This window comes from Monodon monoceros, unplaced genomic scaffold (assembly GCF_005190385.1).
Source record: "Monodon monoceros isolate NGI ecotype Baffin Bay Population unplaced genomic scaffold, NGI_Narwhal_1 Super_Scaffold_6, whole genome shotgun sequence".
In the NCBI taxonomy this organism is placed as follows: domain Eukaryota; kingdom Metazoa; phylum Chordata; class Mammalia; order Artiodactyla; family Monodontidae; genus Monodon; species Monodon monoceros.
The window spans coordinates 97,685,118-97,706,518 of NW_021703783.1; the positions used below are offsets into that span (position 1 = coordinate 97,685,118).

The 21,401-nt window shown below is 51.0% G+C and overlaps 1 protein-coding gene across 1 annotated transcript in view; it reads left to right on the forward strand.

Annotated features, from left to right (window-relative positions):
- The first annotated feature begins 234 nt into the window (after positions 1 to 234).
- The window catches only part of TBC1D22A (TBC1 domain family member 22A), a 316,922-nt gene continuing 295,755 nt past the window's right edge, over positions 235 to 21,401 (forward strand). The window contains exon 1 of the mRNA XM_029205055.1: positions 235 to 427. Coding sequence (XP_029060888.1) covers positions 366 to 427 — 62 coding nt within the window. The 5' untranslated portion in view covers positions 235 to 365. The remainder of the gene's footprint in view (positions 428 to 21,401) is intronic.

Sequence of the window (21,401 nt, forward strand, 5' to 3'; positions counted from 1 at the left end):
GGGTTGAGACCATTGTCCTGCCGCTTCGCGCAGTAGGAGAACCCTGGGCCGGACACCAGGCCAGTTAAAAGCGGGCAGTTAGAAGGACGACCCGGCAGCTGCACTTCCTCCGCGGCACCGCCCCTTAGACGCCTTTTAGTGACGTCAGGATCCGCCGCGTCCATCACGCGCGCCTGGGTCGGAGGCGGGACTTCCGGGTGCGCGGAGCTACAACTTCCGGAGGGAGGCGGAAGAGCCTCTCGGCTCTACTCTCTGGAATCCCGGGATCAGTGAGGGGGCCACCCGGGGTACAGGAAAGGGCCGCCGGGGCGGGTTGGCCGCCCTCGGGGTGTCGGGGCTGCGGGTCTGAGGGATGAGGAGGGGCCATGGCCAGCGACGGGGCCAGGAAGCAGTTCTGGAAGCGCAGCAACAGCAAGGTCCCGGGCAGGTGAGTGTGACGGGGACCCGGGTCGGGGTCAGAGGTCAGAGGTCAGGTGGGCGCTTCGGCCCGCTGGGCTGCGGTGGAGTCGGGGTCTGGGGAGGGGTGACCTGGGCTCTGAGGAGACTGCTCGGGGTGTCCTGGGGGTCGGATCGTGGGGTCTGGGAGGTGACAGTGGCTGCACGTAGGAGCGAGGCCAGAAAAGAGGAGGAGCTGCCGGCAGGCTTGTCCCGAGACCGGCAGGCTCTCTTCTGCGAAACTCCTCGGACCCCTGGGGAAGCTGCAAGGAACCCACTCTTCTCCAGCCGCGAGGAGTTGGTGGAGTGAGGAAAGTGGCCGGGGCAGTCTGCGTCCGCTGGCGAGCTCGGTTTCTGCTGGGGGCGTGGTGGTTTTGACCCATTTGATTGGCGTTCTCGTTCTCTCCTGGGTTGCTGCTTTTGCCCTGGGCGAGGAAGAATACTTGAGGCTCCCTGTGGATTTCCATGTTCCCACTTTCTGGCTTCAAAGCCAACTCCTGTCTTGAGTCAGCAGCAGGAAGAAATTTTTTTTTTTTTTTTTTTAGTTAAGTGCCTGCAGCGACCTGGGTGCAACCTGGAAGCTGTACAACTCCAAAGTCCTCCTCTGATTGATGTGTCACCCAGCCCAGCCAGGGCCCTAGGAAACATGGGAGACATGACGGGGAAAACACCTAGGATAAAGTCAGCTGCTGGTGAAAATAGATTAGAGACAAACAAACTACAAGATTTCTACACACTGATCAGTTTGGAAACTAAAGTCTGAGATACTGAAAATTAAGCATTGTGGTCTTAACTCCAAGTAGAATCATTCATAAGCACAGTTTATTCGTAAGTGTTGCATAGTAAACACTATTGTTTGAGTGATAGAATTGTAAACTTTGGAATGCACTGTGTCGAGTCAGAAAGGTTTAATTTTCAGAATGGTCTGGGAGTTAGCAGTATGAGTTCCTGACTGCTCAGAAAAGCGACTTTGGAGGGGGTCACTGAAGTTGGCCAGGCACCCTATTTTACTTTGTAGGACTGTGGGGTTTTTTTTCCTTTAAATAAATAAATTTATTTATTTATATTTTATTTTCGGCTGTGTTGGGTCTTCGTTGCTGCGCACAGCCTTTCTCTAGTTGCGGCGGGCGGGGGCTACTCTTCGTTGTGGTGTGTCGCTTCTCATTGCGGTGGCTTGTCTTGTTGTGGAGCACGGGCTCTAGGCGTGTGGGCTTCAGGAGTTGTGGCACGCGGGCTCAGTAGTTGTGGCTCGTGGGCTCTAGAGTGCAGGCTCAGTAGTTGTGGTGCACAGGGTTAGTAGTTGTGGCTCACGGGCTCTAGAGCGCAGGCTCAGTAGTTGTGGCTCACGGGTTTAGTTGCTCCTCGACACGTGGGCTCTTCTTGGACCAGGGCTTGAACCTGTGTCCCCAGCATTGGCAGGAGGATTCTTAGCCAGCCACTGTGCCACCAGGGAAGTCCTTAGGACTGTGCTTGACTGAAGAACAATAAGAGGTTTCATCAAAACCAATGTCAGGGTCCAGGATGATGTGAAAATTCTGGAATAGCAGAGAATAGGAGGTCCTAGCAGTGACAGGAACACATGCTGTAGAACACAGACTCCAAGGAAAGGAGCCACGTGGCAGTAGAACTTTTGTGTGTTGTTTTTAGGTATTGAGATTTTGGTTCCTCCTCCGTCTAAATAGATTCTGATTCTTAACAACCAGCTGAGGTGTGAGAATACTCGAGCTCCTGTGTGTAGTTATAATGGTGAATAAACCTTTGGATTGATGACTGTGTCTCTTGGGTATTTGTCCTTGTATTGGGTTCAGTAGTGCCCCCCCCCCAATTCAGGTCCTCGGACCCTGTGAATGTGACCATATTTGGAAATAGGGTATTTGCAGATGGAATCAAGTTAAAATGAGAAATGAGGTCACACTGGATTAGAGTGAGCCCTAGTCCAGTGACTGGTGTCCTTATAAGAAGAGGGAAATTTGCACACAGAGAGACAGACACAGGGAAGATGGCATGTGAAGATGGAGACAGACTGGAGTGATGCCTTTACAAACCAAGGCAGGCTGAGGATTCCTGGCAGCCAGTAGAGCTAGGAGAGGCAGGGAAGGATCCTCTCCTAGAGCCTTCAGAGAGAGCATGGCCCTGCCCACACCTTGACTTTGGACTTGTAGCCTCCAGCTCTGTGACAGGATAAATTTCTGTTGTCTTAAGCTGCTAAGTTTGTGGTAATTTGTTGTGACAGCCACAGGAAAATAATACTGTCCTCAACTTTCTTCTGTGAAATCCTGCATTCCCAAAGACAGCCTTGCTTTTTCCTTGGACTCCGATACCGTGCTGTGCCTTAGGCCTTTTTGAGAGTTGTTCCCGTGTGATAGTCCCAGACTTGGAGTGGAGTCTTGGAGGCCTCCTGGAGGCTGTCACTGCAGAGGGCAGGGCGAGGAGGAGAGGTCGGCTCGCCCGGAAAGGCCTGCACAGCCACTGCGTGCCCCTCGCCTCCTGTGGCCTCATCTCTGGCAGTGCTGCTATTTCAGGCGACAGGAGGAGTTGCAAAGGTGTGCCCGTTTCCCTGTCAGTAGATGACCTCCCTGTGGTGACCACCGGCCGCATACCTGGTCTTTACCTGCACAGGCTCGGTGCTGCAGTTCCCAGCTGGCTTCCAGCGGTCGTGCCAGCTCTTTTGAGTGGTTCCTGTGATTAACTTTTTTTGAGTGTGGGCCTCAACCCAGAGAAACTCAAAGGAGGAAGAATACACCCATCACAAAGTATGGAACTGGCAAAGGCTCTTTTGTATAGCGCAGTCCTGTATAATTAGTAATTCCTTAGTAATAATTCCTATGACAGTAGCGGCCGCTATTCACCGAGCACTTACTGTTTGCCAGGCGCTATTCCTGGCGCTCTGCAAATGTTCGTGTCTCTGGTGTTTTAGAATTTACAAAGCACACTCTGTCCTCCAAGCACACTCTGACACTGGATGAGGTAGGCTGGTTTAAAGCCCCTTGGTTGTTTTCCCCGAAATGCCATGCCGAGAAGCTTAAGTGTTTTTGCATGATGTCTAAGGCCCTTTATGACCTGAGCCCGCTCAATTCTTTAGCCCCATCTCCCGCCCCTCCCTGCTTTGAGCTTTGCCCTCACGGGTGCTGATGGACTTGTAGGATCCTCGCTGTACCTGCTGTGTGATGCCTCTGTCAGTTTCATGCTTTCATAGCTGTGGCCAGAATGTTCTTTTCCTCCCTTCCCTCTCCTTTGCCTGGCTTTTTATTTTTCTTATTTATTTATTACCTTTTTGGCCTCGCTGTGTGCCATGTGGGATCTTAGTTCCCCGACCAGGGATGGAACCCGTGCCCCTGCATTGTGAGCGCGGAGTCTTAATCACTGGACTTCCAGGGAAGTCCTTGCTGGGCTTATTTTATTTTTATTTTTATTTTTTTGCGGTACGCGGGCCTCTCACTGCTGTGGCCTCTCCCGTTGTGGAGCGCAGGCTCCGGACGCGCAGGCCCAGCGGCCATGGCTCACGGGCCCAGCCGCTCCGCAGCATGTGGGATCCTCCCAGACCGGGGCACGAACCCGCGTCCCCTGCATTGGCAGGCGGACTCTCAACCACTGCGCCACCAGGGAAGCCCTGGGCTTACTTTTTAAAGATGTTCAAGAACTCGCCTCCAGTGTACCTCCTGGTCAGGGCTGGCCTGTTTTCATGCAGTCTGGACTAAAGTACCCCATTGTGCGTCACACTCAGTGTTGGAAAGCGCTTGTTTTCTTCACCAGACGGTGAGCTCTGCGTGTTTAGGGAGCGTGCCTTACTCATCTTCGCATTGTTACTGCCAAATCAGTAAGTGGTGGTTGATCCAAACTGTTTTCCAGATTAACCAGGAGAGACTGAGTGATTTGGCCAAGGGCTCACACCGCACGAGGTGGTCTTGCTGGTAGATCCCCCTATTCTGTGCACACCCTGGTCCTTAGATTATATATTAGGTTGATGCTTTCTTAGAAGCTTCTTCTCTGGATGAGGCAGGATGTGTGATATGGTGGAAAGACGTCTGACTGGGCATTGGGTGGTCCAGGTTTTAGCCATCGTTTTCTGTTAATCTCTCTGTGACCTTCACCTTCCTCATATTGCCCCCGGGGCCATCAGTTTCTGCATGTGTAACCTAGGGAGTTGCATTAGACCTAAGTGGTTGTGACCTACAGGAGGATGTTTGCTTGGCCTAACCCTGTTCTCTTAGATGAGAAGGAGAGAAGCCTCTTGGACCAGTCTTGAGAGTCTGATCATTTATTTATTCAGCAAATATTTATTTAACCCAGATTATGTGCCAGTAATGGTTCCAGGTGCTAGAGATGCATCAGTGAACAAAACAGACCAAAATCTGTGCTCTCACAGAGCTAACAGCCGAGTGGGAGAGGCAGAGGATAACTAAGTTAGGTTGTGCCTCACGGGTTGTGGGATCTTAGCCCCCGACCAGGGATCAGACCAGGGCCCTTGGCAGTGAAAGCTCTGAGTCCTAACCACTGGACCACCAGGGAGAATAGCTAAGTAGAGAGTTAACTGTCAGAAGGTGATGACTGCTATCAACACAGAGCAGGGAAGCGGGATAGATCTTTCGGGGGCAGGTGCCGTGGGGATAGTGTCATGGATGATAAGGTGACCAGGTAAGCTCTAACAGAGCAGGTGACATTTGAGCAAGATTTGCAGCAGGTGAGGGAACAGGCCCCCTGAGTGGCCGGGAAAGAGTCGTCCAGGCAGAGGGGTGAGCTCGTGCAAAGGCCCTGGTTCGGGGGCGATGCTGGCGTGTCCGAGGAGAAGCCCAGGGGGGCCGGCATGACCACTGCTGAGGGGGGGAGAGGCTTGTGGGGCACGAGGCCTGAAAAGTGGGAGTGGTGGGCCTCACGGTCCCAGGAAAGACAGGGACTCCCAGTGTTTTCTTCCGAGTGAAGGGGGGGCCTTTGGAGGATTATGGCAGCGGCAGGCCCTGCCTTTGGCTTAGCAGGATTCCTCTGGCTGCCCTGTTGCAGGTAGCCTGGGGGGCCGAGAGGGCCAGGGCGGAAGCAGGGAGGCCAGTTAGGAGGCTTTGCGAACATCCGGGTGAGAGGCGGCGGTGGTTTGATAAGGATCGGGGAGCTGATGATAATCAGGAAAGGTTCAGCCTCTGACTCTCTGGGCCTGTTCTTTCGTGGGCCATTGACTTGCTTGGCTCCCACGGGGCTGTGGCTTTCTGCAGTTGCACTTGGCATTCTTGCTACACTTAACTGGAAATGCCAAGACGAAATCATAGCACACGGGGTGTGAGAACACAGGCAGCCTTTCAGCGTGGACCCGACGCTTGCTATTTTAGCGCGGCTCTGCCTGCCAGCGTGCTCTGCTGACAGCAGGGTAGGCGGGCCGCCGGGGCATGTGAAGGGTGACGTTTGTACGTGCGGTGGCAGCAAGAAAGGCCGTGACTGAATATGGCAGGGCCATGGGTGCTCGGGTGGACATGGAGCAGATGACCACTCACAGTGTCCTGGCCCTGGCAGCTTTCAGCGCACAGCTGTCACAGCCACGAGGCGGCCCTGAACAAGTGGGACACTCAGCTCAGCTGTCGTCTCCGCAGGCCACCGTCAGTCGTCAGCTGCAGGAGAGGAGTGTGGAGGGGGCAGTTCATTCAGAAAATACTGGAGCACCTTCAGTGCGCCAGGTACCGCAGGGAATGCTGAGCACAGGCGTGGGCCTCGGGGTCCTCAGGCCGAAGGAGACGGTGAACACCTGATACACAAGCAGTCTGTAGGCTCCCACGGCCGCAGCCTGGTGATGGGGGCAGGACACCGGAGCCCCGCATCCGTAGAATGCCACGTTTCCCCCCCCCCCCAGGAGGTCTCGCCTAGGATGGGACCCGGGGCTGGAGCAGGGGCCAGCCTGCCACGCAGAGGTGCGGGTCGGGGTCGGGGTCGGAGCTCTCCGCAGGGAGACCCCGAGGAGGAAGTGAGGAGGAGTGTGCGGGGTCCAGAGCATGCAGGGCGTCCAGGCCCCGGAGAAGAATTGGATCTTGGTCCCGAGAGCCATGAGGAAGCACTTCATTCTGTTCCTCTGCCTCGAAGAGAGGGTGAGAGGAAGTGGGCACGGGAAGTGGGGACCAGGGCAGCGGCAGTGGGCGGGGGGAGTGGACAGGTTCAGGGCCCGAGCTGCGGTGGGCCTCAAAGGGGTCACTGACGGGCAGGGTGTTGGGGGTTGAGGTGACCCCCAGGGTTCTGGCCTGAGGGGTGGGGGCCCCTCAAGATGCCCACGTCCTCATCCTCAGAGCTTGTGACGTGCCAGTCCCATGGCAAAGGGGAATTACTTTGCAGATGGAGTTAAGGTTGCTCGTCAGCTGCCCCTGAGATGGAGAGGTTGTCCTGGATTATCCGGTGGGCCCAGCACGGTCACATCAGCTCTTAAAAGTATCAGAGGTTGGACACAGGTGGCTCTGTCTGATCCGTGGTTGCTGGCTTTGAAGATGGAGGAAGGGCCCCGAGCCAGGGCACGTGGTGGCCTCTAGGAGCGGAGAGCAGCCTGTGCTTTTGGTCAGCAGGAAGACGGGGACCTTGGTTCCGCACCTGCTAGAAACTGAATTCTGTCAGCGACCCGGATGAGCAGGAAATGGATTCTCCCCAGGACCGCCTCCAGAATGGATGCAGCGGGCCGACCCCTGGACTTCAGCCTGGGAGACCCATGCCGGGCCTCTGACCTTCAGAGTGTTGAGATGATGGGTGGGAATGTTCGAAGGCAGTAAGTCTGTTACAGCGGCTGCAGGAAAGCAGAGCCCTGCGGGGTCGGTGGAGGGCAGGGAAGTGTGCCCGAGGGATGTCAGGTGGGGAAGGGGTCCTGCACTTGAACGTGGGCCGGTACCTCGGCCAGTCTTCACGGGTGGGCTGGGCCCTCACTGGTGACCTCTGCAAAGCGTGTTTAGTCGGAGGGGTCTTCTCTGTTCCGTGTCCTCTCGGGTCCAGGGGCCAAGTGGAGGCCCCGCCTTTCTTTCCTGAGAACTTCTGAGCTGCTGCCCCACCTGCTCTCCTGTCTTGTGTTTTTTTTTTTTTTTTGCGGTACGCGGGCCTCTCACTGCTATGGCCTCTCCCGTTGCGGAGCACAGGCTCCGGATGCGCAGGCTCAGCGGCCATGGCTCACGGGCCCAGCCGCTCGGCGGCATGTGGGATCTTCCTGGACCGGGGCACGAACCCGCGTCCCCTGCATCGGCAGGCAGACTCTCAACCACTGTGCCACCAGGGAAGCCCCTGTCTTGTGTTTTTATAGACCTGCCTTGTTTTCTTGCTGGTGCTTTTGGAGTGGATGTTTGGAGTGTCTCTTTATTCCTAGTTTTCCCTGTCACGAGGAGCCCAGGAGTCTGTGCTCTGGCAGTGACTTTGTGTTTTGTGGGGCGGGGCGGGGGGGGGGAGTCCCGTCTGGTTGCCTCCCATGAGTGGAGATGGTCTTGCTGTGCTGAGCACTGTGGAAGCACCGGAGGGTGGGGTTTGGCTAAATACATAGTTTGTTTCACTTGTTTGTTTTCCAGTGGTCATGTTTCATGTTATGAAACACCTTTTATTTTGTCTGGAAACATTTTGAAAAAATAAATTTAAAATGAAATAATTTTTTTTCCCTCTTAAATGTTTATCTACTGTTGCAAATCTGCACTCTTTTGGGTTAATTTTAGATGAGGACAAAAATGACTTAAAAAAATCCCTGATGATTTTGGATTTGTTCTGTTTTTTTAAAACTTTGTTAAATGAGAGCTGGAGGAGGTGTTTCACTCCCCTAAGTACTGTGAAGGCGAGATCAGAGGTTGGGGGTGGAAATGAACAGAACAGGCGCCGGGAGCCCTCGCCTCCGTTTTTCTGTTCCCACTGGAGTGGCCCTGCCTGGCCCACGTACAGCTAGGACAAGGGCAGCAGCACGGCACGGTGACCCGGGGGCCAGGGCGTGACACCCGCCCCCACCTGGCCTTCTCTGGAAGCTCCACCATCTTGCCACTCCTGGGCTTAGCCGCTCCTCAGTGGAACACGTGCAGTGTGAGGACCGGCCCCTGCGGACCCTCTGGGTGCAGCGGGGATCCCGGCCTTGGAAGGGCTGGGCTGCACGTGGGGGATGCCTCCGTGCTTGGCCCTGGGAGTGCAGACACGACCGACCGCCTGGGTCTCCCTCTGGAGGATTCCGGGGAGAGTGGCTGTGAACCACATCCGTGGGCAGGTGTTGGCTCTGCGCCCCAGGCGGGAGGTGGAGCCGCGGATGGAGATGGTGCTGGCCTTCTAGTGACACCTCGTACCTGCGCCTGCTTATTGAGCACCTCCCTTGTTTCAGGCTCTTGACACACAGGTTCGGGCCAGCAGCAGCGGGAATGCTGAGGGGTCCTTTCCAGACTTTACAGGCTGCAGCTGAGCTGGTGGTGGGCCTGGCCTGGGGCTGGGGGTGGGACCCGGTTCCTTGCACACTGACTTCCTCTTTCCCGGTTCTCCAGGGGTGAGAGGGGCAGCTTCTGGGTTCACCCAGACATTCCCCCCCTCACAGAGAGAGGCAGAGGGTCAGGAGGCCCAGAGGGGACGGGGCAGCCTGGGTTCTTCCCATTTCTGGGCTCCGTGCTGCAGGGGACTTCTGTTTTGAGTGTCCCTGTTCCTTCTGTTCCCTCATTCTGATGCTGTTTCCTCTTTTGGGGGGATTCACGTGGAAATCCCAGCCTGAGTGCTGAAGGTGGCGAAGGCGCATGTAGCTGTCGGTGAGTTTAGTGGCTTAGAACAGTTACGGATTCTCTTACTGGGGTTATGAGGGCTCAGGGCTGAAGCTGCTGTTAGTGTTACTAGCGCAGCTGGGCAGGGGGCCCTCGCCCCTCTGCTGCTCTCTGCCCGAGGCCCCTCGGTGAGCAGTGAGCGAGCTGGCTTTGAACTCAAGCATGTTGGCGGAGGGCAGAGCCCTTTCTCTACGCCGCCCTGTGCATTTCTGGGCTCCTGACCGCATGAACGCTCTGTTCCCCGTGGTCCATCCTCCCGGGGTCTGGAGTTCACTGGCACTGCCAGAGTGTTCCGGCCCGGGCATGGCCCGCCGTCTTCCTTCTCACCCGGGCTGCACACTCGAGCTTGGCCCGTGCTGCGGGGGCCAGACCGTGACACGGTTCTCAGATGTGCCCCGGGCCGCTGTCGCCCTGCTCCCTCACACAGCTCGCTGCAGGGTTTGCCATGAGCCTTCTTTCCGTGAGCGTTTCTACTAGCCTCAAGGACAGAATGCTCTTGCTGGCGCCCAGGCTCACACGCAGCGAGACAAACGATGTTCAGTGCCTGTGATCCTAGGCCGAAAACCCTCTGCAGGGTCCGGGCTTGTCAGAGGGCGTGGGCACGGTGTGCGTGGAGAGGCTGGGCGGAGGACTGGGTCTTGGAGAGGGGAGGGGTCCCTCGGCGTCACGGGACCTTGGAGGCGGGAGGCAGCCCCTAGGGGGCGCTCAGCACCTGCTTCTCTTGTCAGGTGCGCGTGTTTGCAGGTGGCGAGGCCAGCCGGTTGGGTGGGAAGCAGAAGGGGTCTGGCCTTGCCATTACAGAATTCAGGAGGAAGAGAGCGCGGGAGACCTCCCGGCCCCCCAGTATTCACCGCACTGTCTGCCTCCCGCCGTCTAGGTCGTGGGGATTGTCCTACCGGGCCAGTTACCGTCCTGGGGTGGCTAGTGCTACGGGTTAGTCTCAGACAGACCCGGGCTGCCGCCTCCTGCACCCCGTTTTGATTCCTTTAGAATTACTCCCTAGATTGGGTTAGCTTCCTGTGCCAAAGCCAGTCATGGAGCCATTACAGCACTTTATGTCCCAGCCACACGTGGGCTCATCAACCACCATGACTGTAAGTCGCTCCGACAGGGCCGGGCAGGCGTGGGACGCTGGGGGCTCCTCAGAGGGCGTTGCCTGGTTACGCCCACTTATGAGGGGATGTGCTCTAGTCTTTGGAACTCCTTCAGGTTTAAAATGCTTAATCATTCAAGTATTTGTGTAGTAAAGAAGGGAGCACTGAACTAATGAGAACCTACTGTATAGCACAGGGAACTCTACTCAGTGCTTTGTGGTGACCTAAATGGGAAGGAAATCCAAAAAAGGGTGGAGATATATATATATATATGTATACATATAACAGATTCACTTTGCTGTACAGCAGAAACTAATACAACATTGTAAAGCAACTATATGCCAATAAAAATTAAAAGAAAAAAGGGAGCGCTGAATGTAGCAACAAGTATCTTGGGTTTTGGGATCGCTGTTCTTGGAGATTAAGTCACGGGAGGAGCGAGTGATGGGGTCAGGAAGAGAGGGACGCTGGGGACAGCAGGTGGGTTTCAGGTGTCACGGGAGAGAGCCAGGAGGCTGCCAGGGGCTGCACGAGGCGGGGCGCGCCTGTCGTGTTGTACCTGCGTGACTGTAGAGGGTCACGTCCTGTCTGGGGAAGTGGGGGTGAGGCATGGCAGTGGGGGCAAAGCTGATTTTTGCGATGGGCCCGTTAATGTGAGGTGGTGAGGTGGCCGAGAGCCAGCAGCAGCTCAGCCTGGAGGCCGCTGTTTGAGTGTTTACTGGAGGTGCCCAGTAATGTCAGGAGAGAGCACAGTTTCGCGTGAACTGGGAAGCGAAAACTGGTGGAGCACTGGGCTTCGGGACGCACGGAGGAGTCTGAGGGGCGTCTAGATAGGCTGGCAGGAGCTGGGAGAGAGGAGAGAGGGCTCAGTGCGGTGAGCCTGGAGGTGACGTCGACAGGAGAGGGACTGGGGGGAGAAGCAGCAAGGCAGGGAGAGGTGGGGAAATGGGACCCCTGACTCCGACTGCCGGGCTGGCAGGGTTGTACTTTTCCATGTTAATTTCAAAAGACTCCTCCCCCCATTCATACATTGTGCTTTTATGACGGTGTAATTGACGTATTATATTACTTTCAGGTGTGCAACCTAAGGATTCGCACTATGTATCTATTGCAAAATGATTACAGGAAGTCTAGTTAAGGTCCATCCCCACACAGTTACACGCTTGTTCCTTGCGATGAGAACTTGTAAGATTACAAGCAACCTTCTCATCAGCAGGGCAGTGTTACTAACTTCAGTCACCAGCTGTGTTACATCCCCAGGACTTACTTATCTTGTAAGTGGAAGCGTGTGCCTGTGGACCCCTTCACCCATTTCGCACCCTGCCCCACCTCTGGCAGCCACCAGTCTGTTCTCTGGGTCTGTGAGCTCACACGTTGCTTTTTTCTTTTAACTGAAGTAGAGTTGATTTACAGTATTATATTCCACACATTGCTTTTTTCATGTGAGGGGTGAGTTTGTCAACATCCTCACTTTTAAGACCTGTCTGAAGAGCCATCCGTGAAGCAGCTTGCTGATTGGATCAGTAAGTGCCCGTCTCCACTGGCTCCTGGGCCCCCAAGGAGTGTGACTGGAGACGAACTCCAGGCCCTCTTACAGGGAGCTCGTGGCCCGGTGGGGAGAGCTCAGTAGGTGGCTGAGAGCTTGCGGGACGGGGCGAGCGTCACTGCCAGGTGGCGTAGCGTGGGTGTTGACGGTGGGACAGCCCGGGAGCCCCTCTGCTCAGGGTCCTGTAGGGCCACGTGTGTCTGCACTTGACCCTGTGGGCGGGACCATTCCAGATGATGCCATGGGCGGGAGGAATGGTGGAACTGTTTACCCTCGTAATAATGGCGTTTCATACATTTTCCTCCAGAGTCCTCTAAAGTTAATTTGCTTGGAAAACTTACCCTTCTGAACGTATTTTATAAATCTGGGGAGCATCACTGTGGTTAGAACACGCCTAATGGTAAATCAGTTGCTAATTTAGTTCATCTTTCAGAAAACTACTGGAGACATTGAGTGATGACTGTGCTTGGGGAGGTTGATGGGCTGTAAACTGAGATACTACATGATTTGCCTGTTCACTTCATGTGTCTGAAGTACAGGGAGGCAGCTAATCGGAAAGGTGGCCGTATAATTTTTCATTTATTTTATGATGCTTAGGGCACCGCAGCTTGGATGTATTTCTTTTACTTTTATCTCCTCTCGCTCTTTGCCGTTTCATTCATTGTTATTTTCACTCACTGCTCTTTAACCTTTAGTGAAAAAAAAAAAAGCTCTTCTGGTGTCGTCCCATCAGTTTTGTTTCAGAGCCAGGGCCTTGGTGTAGGCGGTCCAAGTTCAGACCAGAAAGAAGTTCTCTGGGATACCCAGGAGAGAATCACCTTATTGTCAAACCCAGAGGCCTTGCGACATTGGGCTCTCCTTCCTCCTGCCTTCCTGGCTTCTGCTCTGTAACTTAGGCTCATTCCCTCCTTTCTCCTCCCACTTCAGTGCCTACCTGTATCCTAATCACTCTCCACCACGGCGGGAGCAGAATCCCTGGCATCTTCGCAGCGCCAGTGTCGGACCGGGCCTGGAGCAGGTGCTCAGCCAGGGTGTGTCGAGTGACTCTAGTGGGGCAGCCTCGGTGTTGTCTGTGACTGGCTAAGATGTCACTGATTCGTGGTGCTCTCGGTGAAGGCCACGCCCCAGAGCTTGGCTGTCCACAAGTAGGCCCTCAGACAGACAGTCTTTGACTCTGAGTTTTTAAAAAGCTTTCCTGGAGGGCTTCCCTGGTGGTACAGTGGTTAAGAATTCACCTGCCAATGCAGGGGACACGGGTTCGAGCCCTGGTCTGGGAAGATCCCACATGCCGCGGAGCAACTAAGCCCGTGCCCCACAACTACTGAGTCTGTGCTTTAGAGCCCGTGAGCCACAACTACTGAGCCTATGTGCCACAACTGTTGAAGCCCGCGTGCCTAGAGCCCATGCTCTGCAACAAGAGAAGCCACGCAGTGAGAAGCCTGTGCACCACAAGGAAGAGTAGTGCCCGTTCGCTGAAACTAGAGAAAGCCCGCGCACAGCAACGAAGACACAACACAGCCAAATATAAATTAAAAAAAAAAAAAAAAGCATTCCTGGGGACTTCCCTGGTGGTCCAGTGATTATCCACTGCAGGAGGCATGGATTTTATCCCTGGTTGGGGAAGTAAGATCCCACATGCCGCGTGGCAAGACCAAAAACAAAAAGCTTTACTGACTGGTGTTGTAAAGGCAGCCTGGATAAAACCCTGAAGAGATGGCGTTGGTCCCCGGGGCCCATCTCTCTCTTTTGAGCGTTCCTGCATCTGCCCAGTGTCTCCAGCCTGTCTTCATGTTGGGGCCCCGTCCTCTAGGAGCGCTCTTCCCGGTTCTCTCTTTAAACCTTAGCTTTGCCCGTTCTTCTGTCATCTTTCTTTCCCTTACCAATGGGGGCGTTTTCTGTGCCTTCTGCAGAAGAGGTGACCTTTATAGGAACTCAGGGCTCTCGTGGGAGGCGCTTCTAGTTGGGGGCCGCTTCGGGGCACATTGTGGGCGTCTCTCTGCCTTCCTTCCTGACCCGTCCTGTGCTGTCCTTTGTCTGGACCCAACCCTCTCACCGAGCTGGGAGCCTCTGTTACATCGCAGTGTTGGAGCCTGTGATGCCTTGTTAGTTCTCAGTCATTCTTCTTCCATCTGACAGTCCTTCCCGGCTGCTCAGGCATGTGGTCATCAGGATATATACCAGTTGGACCCAGAGGACACGGCTCATGGTCCCCGCCTTGCCTACTGGTAACAAATTAGTCTTTTTTTTTTTTTTTTTTTTTTTTTTTTTTTGCGGTACGCGGGCCTCTCACTGCTGTGGCCTCTCCCGCTGCGGGGCACAGGCTCCGGATGCGCAGGCTCAGCGGCCACGGCTCACGGGCCCAGCCGCTCTGCGGCATGTGGGATCTTCCCGGACCGGGGCACAAACCTGTGTCCCCTGCATCGGCAGGCGGACTCTCAACCACTGCGCCACCAGGGAAGCCCAAATTAGTCTTTCTTAAGTTTCATTTTCTTATTTTGGAGGATGATAAAAATTTCTGTCCTTTCCACATGAAGTATACTGAAATGTTCTGTGATGGTAGCAGTGCAGACTCTGTTATCCGGGGCGGGAGGGGTGGACTTGGGCCTGTTTAAAGGTTCATCGAGTGATGTTGGTCATCTGGGCGACGGGTGCTGAAGGCGTGCTTTTGAACCCTGAGCCTTCCCCTCATGCGCACCTGCTCCCTGGCACCTGGGCCAGGAGGGACTGGTCTAGTCCTTCCCCATCTTCAGTTCTCCCTAGCTCGCCCGCCCTCCCTCCTTCCTTCCTTCCTTCCTTCCTTCCTTCCTTCCTTCCTTTTAACGCCTTTGTAGAGATATCATTTATGTAACATACATTTCACCCGCTTAAAGTATACAATTCAGTGTTTTTAGTGTGTTCACCCAGCTGTGCCACCATCACCCCAGAGAGAGGCCCAGAACTCATCAGCAGTGACTCCCCTTCCCTCATCCCAGCCCCTGGCAACTGCTGACGTACCTTTCGTTTCTATAGATCTGCCTGTTCTGGACGTGTCATGTAAATTGAATTATATGTGTGGTCCTTTGTGACTGGCTTCTTTGACTGACTGTGACGTTTTCAAGGGTCACCCATGTTGGAGCATCTCTTTTTATGACCTAATAATGACTATTCCGTCGTATGGATATAGGCACATTTGATTTATCCGTTCATCAGTTGATGGACATTTGGACTCTTTCCACATTTTGGCTTTTACGAATAATACAGTACAAGTTTTTGTGTAGACATGTTTCCATTTCTCTTGGGTGTGTACCTAGAAGCGGAATGGCAGGGTCATGTGGTCCATGTTGGACCTTTTGAAGACCTGCCAGGCTGTTGTCCAGAGCGGCTGCACCCATTTTCACTCCCATCCACAGCGTGTGAGGGTTTCAGTTTCTCTGCATCCTCGCCAACACATATTATCTTTAAATTTTTGCCCCCCTCCTGGCTGTGAAGTGGTGCCTAATTGTGATTTTTTCTTTTTTTTAAAATTTTTTGGTCACGGCTTGCGGCATGCAGGATCTTAGTTCTTGACCAGGGATCGAACCCCTGCCCCCTGCAGTGGAAGTGCAGAGTCTTAACCACTGGACTGCCAGGGAAGTCCCTCTAGTTGTGATCTTGATTTGCATTTCTGTGGTGGCTAATGACGGTGAGCCTTCTTTTTGAAAGATTTCTGTGTACGGTGTAGGAAGAATGGGGTCGGAGGAGACTTAGAGAAACGTGTCTTCGAGGAGCGCTCCAGGCACTGCATTGCCTGACCCTCTGAATGGCTGTGCCTGCAAACACCTCCCCTCTCAGAGCCAGAGCCATCTGTTTGAAACACTAGAACACATTTCATACTTTGAGGAAGGCATACAGATGAATACAGGGAATGTAGACCACGTCCACAGTTGATGCTGTTGTGTTCTTTTCCTGGGCCCAGCTCTTTACTCTCACTTCCCCTGATCGTCACAGTTCTGAACTTTGCGGTTACCCTGCATGCAGTAGGATTTTTGACCACTCATGTATGTACCCAAAAATGATATACTGTCTCATTTTTGCATTTAAAAAACTTCCTGTAAGTGGTGTTGTCGTACTGTGTGTATTCAACATTTCACTATTATGTTAATGAACTTGCCCCATCTTGAATCTGGTGGCTGAAGTTCCTTCATGTTTACTGTGGTTGGTATTCCATTATATGCGTATGTTCTAGTTTGTTTATTCATTATTAAGTTGATGATGGACATCTAGATTTTTCTTAACATTTTTTCTCTTTGCGGTATTATGAACATCGCTGAACCTGTCTCCTTGTGTACCTGTGTAACTGTTTTTCCAGGGTGTGTAGCTGGCAGTGGGACTATGTGACGTGGATCTGCTTTTTAGAAGGAATCATTAGGGTTCAGGGAATTACTGTAGTGTTTTAAAGCAGTACAATTTCTAAAAAAGTTTATTGGTTAATGTATTTTTTAAGGAAAGATTTCATTATTTGAAAGGAGGTATGTGTATTAGTTACCACTTATTCTTTAAAAAGGGCTTTAGTTGAAGCCTGTTTTTCTCTTTCCCTATGCAAAACCGAATAAAAATGTAATTTTAATAAGATAAAATGAGGTTCCTTTTAGTCTGAGCTTGAACTTGGTTGGAACATTTTCTGCTCAGTAAACACAGGTGGTTTGCCCATGAAGCATTAATGCGTCTCCTGCTGTCCTGGGAGGGAAAGGCCTGCAGTATGTGACAATGCTGCAGACTTTTGTGAAAATGACATGCAAATGGTGGGTTGCAGACCAGACCGCCTGCTGGTTTGGAGCCGTATTGAATACATTTGCGCATAATGGAAGAATGCAAATGTTCGAGGAAAGATAGATTGATAGTATTGGTAAATACTGTCTGTCCTAGGTCACTGCAGTACTCACACTGCTTTTATATGGTTATCTCATTTCATACACATTCTTAGTTTCCATCTCTGGGATGAGGAAGGTAAAGCTGGGAACAATTACTTGGTTAACGCTCTTATTGGGACTTGAACCCAGGCCTTTGGATTCTTAAAACTGGAAACTTTCTACCAAGGTCAGGGAGGCATCCATAGAAATTTCAGGAAAGGGACCACGACAGATGGGTGGTGCTTGACCTAGGCAGGCTGATACTTTTTTTTTTTTGGCCAAAGAAAAGGAAAAAAGAAAAGAAAGCTCCTGGGTGTCACTGGGAAGTCTTGAAGGCTGCAGCCTGAGTCCCTCACGTGTCTAGCAGTTGGGCGCAGGCCGTCACCCGGGACCCCCGCCAGCGCTGTTAGTTGTGGTGCCCACACCTACGGGCCCTCCGTGTGGCTGGCTGGTGTGGGCTTCCTCACAGCATGGTGGCCAGGAGAACCAAGTGGAACCTGTATTGCCTTTTAAAAAAGTTACATCTTTATTGAGGTTCACATATCATAATTCACCTATTTTAATTCACATACGCCACCATTCACTCATTTAAAGTGTAAAATTCAATGATATTATATTGTATTCAAAAGGTTGTATAACTCTCACCACAGTCAATTGTAGAACATGTTTATCATCTCAGAAAGAAACCCTGTACTCATTAGTGGTCACCCCGGCTTCCCACCCCACACCCCAGGAAACCACTAATCTGTCTGTCTCTATAGTATGATTTGTCCATTAGAGACATTTCATATAAATGGAGTCATATGATAATGTGGGGATTTTTTGGTGACTGACTGGCTTCCTGTACTCAGCATAATGTTTGCAAGGTCCTTTGTGTTGTAGCATGTATCAGCATTTCATTTTATAGCTGAGTAATCTTCCATTTTATGGGTATACCACATTTTGTTTACCTATCCATCTAGGGTGCAACTTTTTTCTTCGCATGTGGTTATCTAGTTGTCCCAGCACCATCTGTTGAAAGACAGTTCTTTCTCCAGTGAAGGGTCTTGGCACCATTAAAAAAAAAAATCAATTGACTGTAAATGTGAGGAGTCTAGAATCTCAGTTCTTTTCCACTGATCTCTATGTTTATCCTTATGCCAGTACCATACTGACTTGATTACTGAATCTTTTAGTAAGTTTTGAAATCTGGAGGAGTGAGTCATTAAAAAAAAATCATTAAAAAAAAATCAATTGACTGTAAATGTGAGGAGTCTAGAATCTCAGTTCTGTTCCACTGATCTCTATGTTTATCCTTATGCCAGTACCATACTGACTTGATTACTGAATCTTTTAGTAAGTTTTGAAATCTGGAGGAGTGAGTCCTCCAACTTCATTCTTTTTCAAGAGTGTTTTAACCTGGTCATTCTGGGTCTCTTGAGTTTCCATGTGAATTTCAGGGTCATCTTATCAATTTCTAGGTAGAAGCTGCCTGGTATTTTGATAGGGATGCGTTGAGTCTGTAGTGAATTTAGAGAGTGCTGTAGGCTTAACAATATTACGTCTTTTAATACAAACATGGGTATTTTTCCATTGATTGAGGTTTTCTTTAAATTCTTTCAATAGTAGTTTTTAGTTTTCAGAGTATAAGTTTTAGACATCTTTTGTTAATCTGTTCCTAAACATATTCTTTTTGATGTTATAATAAGTGGAGTTGTTTTTTTAATTTCGTTTTTGGATTGTTCATTGCGAATGTATAGAAATACAATTAATATTTGTATGTTCGTCTTGTATGTTGAGGCCTTGCTGAATTTGTTGTTTAGTTTCACTACTTTTTTAGTGAATTCTTTAGTATTTTCTGTACATAAGATTATATTATCTTGTTCGTTTTACTTCTTCGTTTCTAATCTGGATGCCTTTTATTCTCATTCTTGCCTAGTTGCCCTAAGACCTCCAGTACAATATTGAACAAAAGTGGGGAGAGTGGACATCCTTGTCTTGTTCCTGACCTTAGGGGGAAAACATTCAGTCATTCGCCTTAGGTATGATGTTAGATATGGGTTTTTTGTAGATGTCTTTTATCAGGATGAGGACATTTCCTTCTATTACTAGTTTGTTGAGCATCTTTATCATGAAGGGGTGTTGGGTTTTGTCAGGTGCTTTTTCTGTGACTATTGAAATCATTGTGTGGCTTTGTCCTTTTTCCTGTTGGGATTTTCAGGTTTTAAGCCAGCCTTGCACTCCTTGAATAAATCCTACTTGGTCATGATATACAATCCTTTTTTAATGTTGTTGGATTTGGTTTGCTAGTATTTTGTTGAGGAGTTTTGTGCGTATACTTATAGGAGATACCGGTCTGTAGTTTTTTTTTTTTTTTTTGGCCGCGCAGCTTGCGGGATCCTAGTTCCCTGACCAGGGATTCCCTGTAGTTTTCTTTTGTGATGTACTTGTCTGCTTTTGGTATCAGGGTAATTCTGGCCTCAGAATGAGTTGGGAAGTGGGTGCGCTCCTGCTTTTCTCCCCTTTACTGGAACAGCTCTGCTTCTGCCTGTCCTGTGTTTCTCTGTAGAAGTTCTTTTGAAAAGTTGGTTTACTGCTAAAACACCCCCCTTGACACACAATGAAACCTCACAGGACAACAAAACTGGAGCTACATGTGTTAACACTGACACACATAAAAACCATCTTGAGAGAAAATAAAGCTGCAAAAAGATATATAAAGTTGGTATATTATAAAATAATATTAACTTAATCTTTACAAACATGCAGAATAACATCATAGGTTGCCTAGAGATGCACAAGTCTGCAGTAAAGGTATAAACACTTGTGTGAGAATTTTAAGTGTCAGATTCAGGTTGCTAGTGACCTCATAGGACAGTAGAATTGGGGAGGGTTTCAAATCTATTGTATGACAAAATGATAGGGTTTTTGTTTTTCCGGCCGTGCAGCGAGGCTTGCAGGGGCTTAGTTCCCAGACCAGGGATCGAACCTGGACCCCATAGCGAAAGCACCAAGCCCTAACCAGGGACCGCCAGGGAAGCCCCCAAATGATAGGGTTTTGGATGGAGCCAAAGTGACGCTGTGGTGTTTGTGTGGGTATTTATGTTCTAGGTGCTATTAAGCTGGCCTTGCAACCTGCTAGCTGGGTGTGACCTTGGGCAGGCCACTTAAGCTTTCTGTCCCTCAGTTTCTCCATCTGTACGGTGGGGATAGCCATATCTGCCTGCTGGGTTGTGAGGATAAGAGGAACAGACACACTGAGTTTGAAATGATGCTAAATCTGTTCACCACGGCTGTTATGCTGCGTGTTTTATTGTCTGCTGTATCTCATGCTGAAGAGCAAACAGGAGTCTGGAGCAGATTCGGAGGCTGTTGGGAAAGGCTGAAGCTGAGTGGTTGGCGCACAGTGGGGTGGGCATGGTGTTGTCCCTCCCCCTTCCTGTGTGTTTCTTGCCTTTGGGAGAAGCTTCTCCTCCAGGGCCCCTCCAGGCCCGACGTGACCTCCCTGTGGGCCTTGCCCACCGCAGAGGTGTCCGCACAGGGCAAGTGGAGGGTCACTGCCTTGCTTTTGGATCACAGCAAAGACAGGCCTCTTGAGAGCCCCTCCCCTCCTCTGTGGAGTGAGGGCTGGACTGGGGTCTTCAGGCCCCTCTGCACTCTGGTGTCCCAGGACCTCGAGGCAAGGTCTGCCCTGGCACTTGCCTTCTGCGCACTCTAGTGACAGGCCACCAGCTGTGGCTTTCAGTTCCCAACCATTTCACCCTCTCCCGCGCCGTCAGGGTCTTATTGTGTTGTTCTCTTTGCTTGGAACGTTCTGTCTACCTCACTCTTCCTATTCTTTTCATAGGTCTCAGTTTCAGGAATTTTTCCTCGAGGAACCTTCCTTTTCCGTAAGACTGGCTTTATGTACCCTTGTGGCATGTTATTGTAGGAATTCTCATGGAGCATTATAATGCTGGTTCGTTTTTTGCTATTATAAGTAAACTGCAAGGTCCTTAAGAGTTTGGACTATAGTGTGTTCATCTGTGCCTGCCCAGCACCCATCATAACGCCCATCACAAAGTGGCATTGTCAGATGTTTGTTAAATTGTGCTGAGAAGCCTTAGGATGTAAAAAAGAGCATTTTACCTGATTTAAATATTGTGCTGCAGGCACAGGAATGGAAAACTGAATAGAAACTGCATAGGAAACTGAAAAAATGACCTATATATAATAATTTAATGTATTATTAAAGATGATACCCTCAAACCAGTGGGGGAAAGGGTAGGTTGTTTAATAAATTGGAATAGGTTACTTTTTAAAGAAGTTTCCTACTAAGTAGTATATAGCGAAATAAAATAAATTCTAGGCGACTGAAAACACGGGGGTAAAAAATGAAATATGAAACACACTCATATTTATGCAGCCTTAGGTGTTATGGACTGAATGTTTGCGTGCCCCGCAAATTCGTATGTTGAGATCCTAACCCCCAACGTGATGGTGTTAGGAAGTGGGGCCTTTGGGAGGTGATTATGTCATGAGGGTGGAACCCTCGTGAATGAGGTTAGTGTCCTTACAAGAGAGACCCCAGAGGGCTCTTTCACCCATTCTGCCATGTGAGGATATAGGGAGATGTCTGTCTGCACACCAGGAAGGGAGTTCTCCCCAGACACTGAAAGCGCATATGCCTTGATCTTGGACTTCCCAGCCTGCACGACCGTGAGACTTTGTTTATAAGCTGCTCAGTGCATGGTATTTTTTATTATAGCACCCTGAATGGACT